At 41.8% G+C, this 3,027-nt stretch overlaps 1 protein-coding gene across 1 annotated transcript in view; it reads left to right on the top strand.

The window, feature by feature from the left end:
• Nucleotides 1-1,237, top strand: part of DCUN1D3 (DCN1, defective in cullin neddylation 1, domain containing 3) — a 3,118-nt gene extending 1,881 nt beyond the window's left edge. Inside the window, exon 2 of the mRNA XM_010083939.1 lies at nt 527-1,237. Coding sequence (XP_010082241.1) covers nt 527-1,010 — 484 coding nt within the window. The 3' untranslated portion in view covers nt 1,011-1,237. The remainder of the gene's footprint in view (nt 1-526) is intronic.
• The last annotated feature ends 1,790 nt before the right edge of the window (nt 1,238-3,027 follow it).

Genomic DNA, 3,027 nt, shown 5'->3' with positions numbered 1-3,027 from the left:
TTTTTTATTTTGCAGGCTGGAAGAGCACCAAAAACCACGGGAAAGCCACCAGTGAGCTGCTCTGTCCCTTGAGAACAGCTCACCCAGAGCACGGGCCTTTGGGCATGGCAGTATTGAATCAAGCTCTTATATATGGCACTTCAGGGCATAAATGTGATGTTTTCAAATGTGTTTGGTGTTTATTCTGTGGTAAATTTCATTGATTTTTTTAATGGGAAAGGCACTGGATGTGGTACTATGGGGTGGTGAGAAAGCCAGGGAGCGACATCTCTTCCGAATGCTGACGGTGCCCCGGCAGATCTGCGTGGTGTCTGGGGTTCCCCAAGCCACGAGCAATTTCTCGGGAATGTCTCTCCTCCCAGTAGCTCCCATTGCCAGCATCTTTGTGCCGCCTGGGCAGAGAGCACACCGTGACTTGTCCAGATAACACCTTTGGATTTGCCGTGGCTGAGTGGAGATGGGAAGCGTTCAGCACGTGAGGTCAGTGGGAAGCGTTCACACTAATTTCTCTTCTCTTGCTCAATAGGAAGGAGTTTTTTGAAGGCTGCAAAGCAATAAACGCAGACAGCATTGATGGCATTTGTGCAAGGTTCCCCAGCCTCTTAAACGAAGCCAAGCAGGAAGATAAATTCAAGGATCTCTATCGTTTCACCTTCCAGTTCGGCCTGGACTCTGAAGAGGGACAGAGGTCGCTACATCGGGAAATAGCCATTGCCCTTTGGAAATTAGTCTTCACCCAAAACAAGCCCCCCATTTTGGACCAGTGGTTACACTTCCTAATCGAGAACCCCTCAGGAATCAAGGGAATCTCCCGGGACACGTGGAACATGTTTCTAAATTTTACTCAGGTGATTGGACCGGACCTTAGCAACTACAGCGAGGACGAGGCCTGGCCGAGTCTCTTCGATACCTTCGTGGAGTGGGAAATGGAGCGAAGGAAAAAGGAAGAGGAAACCAAATCTATTACATCTTTGGACACAGAGGACCTGTGTGAGGAGGAACAGACTTAGCGGCATCGAAGCAGCGGTGACGAAAGCAACCTGTTGCCCTTCGTGAAATGTAAACTCTGGATGTTCCTGGAAATTACCGAGGCTCCAGATTTTTCTACTTTACACCTTTTTCTGCCTTGTCTTTGAAAGGGCTCTAAAATGCTGTATCATGTTTTAGGCACTTTCTTAATTTTGGTTATTCCTTTTACTCTTGCCCTGAAATATTTGACCCTGGATACAAGTTAAGCATTTTTGGGGTTTTTTTTTTTTTTTTTCTAAGACTTCAGATTAGTATAAGTAAGTCTGATATTTCTTGCACAATGTAGATCTTTTTAGTTAGGTTAAATTAACATTGCTAAATTATACAGTGCCAGATTAAGTTTTTCATACTACATCTGTCAGGGCAGGTCTGTACTGTGTGTAGTGCTGTTTACATTGTTGACATTTTAGGCTGTAATAATTTTAAGGTTTTATACCAAGATGAGGAGCAGTGTTAACTGTTAACTATAAATGCGTTAATGCCCTGGTAATAAGGCTCTAAAAACCAACATAAGCAACAGCTTTTTTTAATATGGCGAATTCCCATTTTAAGCTAACTCTTAGCAAATGAGTCCAGAGCATTCCTTTTATTTTTTTTTTTTTTTGGAGTTTCAAACTAAATGTTGGGATTGTTTTATAAAATTACTGTACCTGTCAGTCAACTGAGTGGTAGATGATGATTTGTATCTAAATCTCTCACACATCATGTAATAAAAGAGCAGTACTACCTCAGTTTTATTGAAAGTAGACTTCTTGATGGACTTCCATTTTCTCTGGAAGTTGTATTTTTGTGGTTACATGAGAATATTTTTACTTGACTAGAAGAACCAAAGGTTCTGCTTCTTAAGTTTGCTAAACATTGATAGAAGCAACACATAAACCCTAAGTCTTCAAGGAAAACTGTGGTATAATTCTGCTTTAATTTGTTTGATTTATACCTAAAGTATTATCTTACTTGTCTGGCAAGCACAGTACTTCTATATAAGGAACTATCTTTTGCATTAATATTGACAAACCAATTTTTTTAAAACCTATGTTTGATTGCTAAATCGCAGTTAATACTCCACACTTTGTGGAGCAACAATATCGGCATCTGATGACAAAGTGAATTCTTAATGTGTTCTTAATGACAACAGTGTAGATGAGTCATTTTTAGACTGATTTGATAATATTTGGATAGGAGTCAATTTATTATTTTACAATGCCTGTATTGGGACTATTTGCCTGTTGAAACTGTTCTGACTTAAAGGGAGTTTTATTAACACTGGTTGAAACTTGGTTTTTGATGCTACCTTTTTTGATTTTAGTATGTCAACTTTTTTACACCTTTTGGTAAAAGGGATGATTGCCAAGGCTTTCTATAGAGCTAAGTACTGGCTTCATGAATTTGATACACTTCCATTACACGTCTCTTATTTTCAGAGCTGCATTTCAGGATCATAAAATAGCTTCAATTAAAAAAACCAAACAAAGAAAACCCCTGGACAGTCAATCATAGCATCTAATGGCTTTTGGGATAGAAGGGTTTTCAAGCTCAAGGGAAACAGATTGTAAGCGGCGAGGCTGTCACGGGATCCAGGATGGCACGCTCTGCACGCTGCTGTGCCTCGGAGGGGCTGGCAGAGAGGAGGGTCTGCCTGAATTCTGGCACTGGCATTGCTGGTGTGCAGCCTGTGCAATAGCTTGGGTCTGAGATCATCAATCACCACCAAATGTGGGTATTGAAAACTGTTTAAAACCAAACCCGCAAGCCACAGATAGCATCTCTTTCATCTAATAAAGGGAGAGTCTGGCCCATGCTGCTTCTGTAAGCTGTGGGAAACAAATGTAGTTGTTCTAGATGGAGCCGAGTCTGTCCCTTTGCTGGAGGGGAGCCCTGGACTTGCAGTGTGACAGGGAAATACACCCAAAGCTTTGTCCTTGCTGCTGTAACCTTCCAAGCTACTGTGGCACAAGCACTGATTTGGTGAGCGAAGCAGGCCAGAGCACTTGTGCCGGT

The sequence above is a fragment of the Pterocles gutturalis genome, unplaced genomic scaffold, assembly GCF_000699245.1.
Source record: "Pterocles gutturalis isolate BGI_N339 unplaced genomic scaffold, ASM69924v1 scaffold17240, whole genome shotgun sequence".
NCBI lineage: Eukaryota > Metazoa > Chordata > Aves > Pterocliformes > Pteroclidae > Pterocles > Pterocles gutturalis.
Note: the sequence above shows the minus strand (reverse complement) of the source record. Positions and strands in the feature narration are given on the sequence as shown.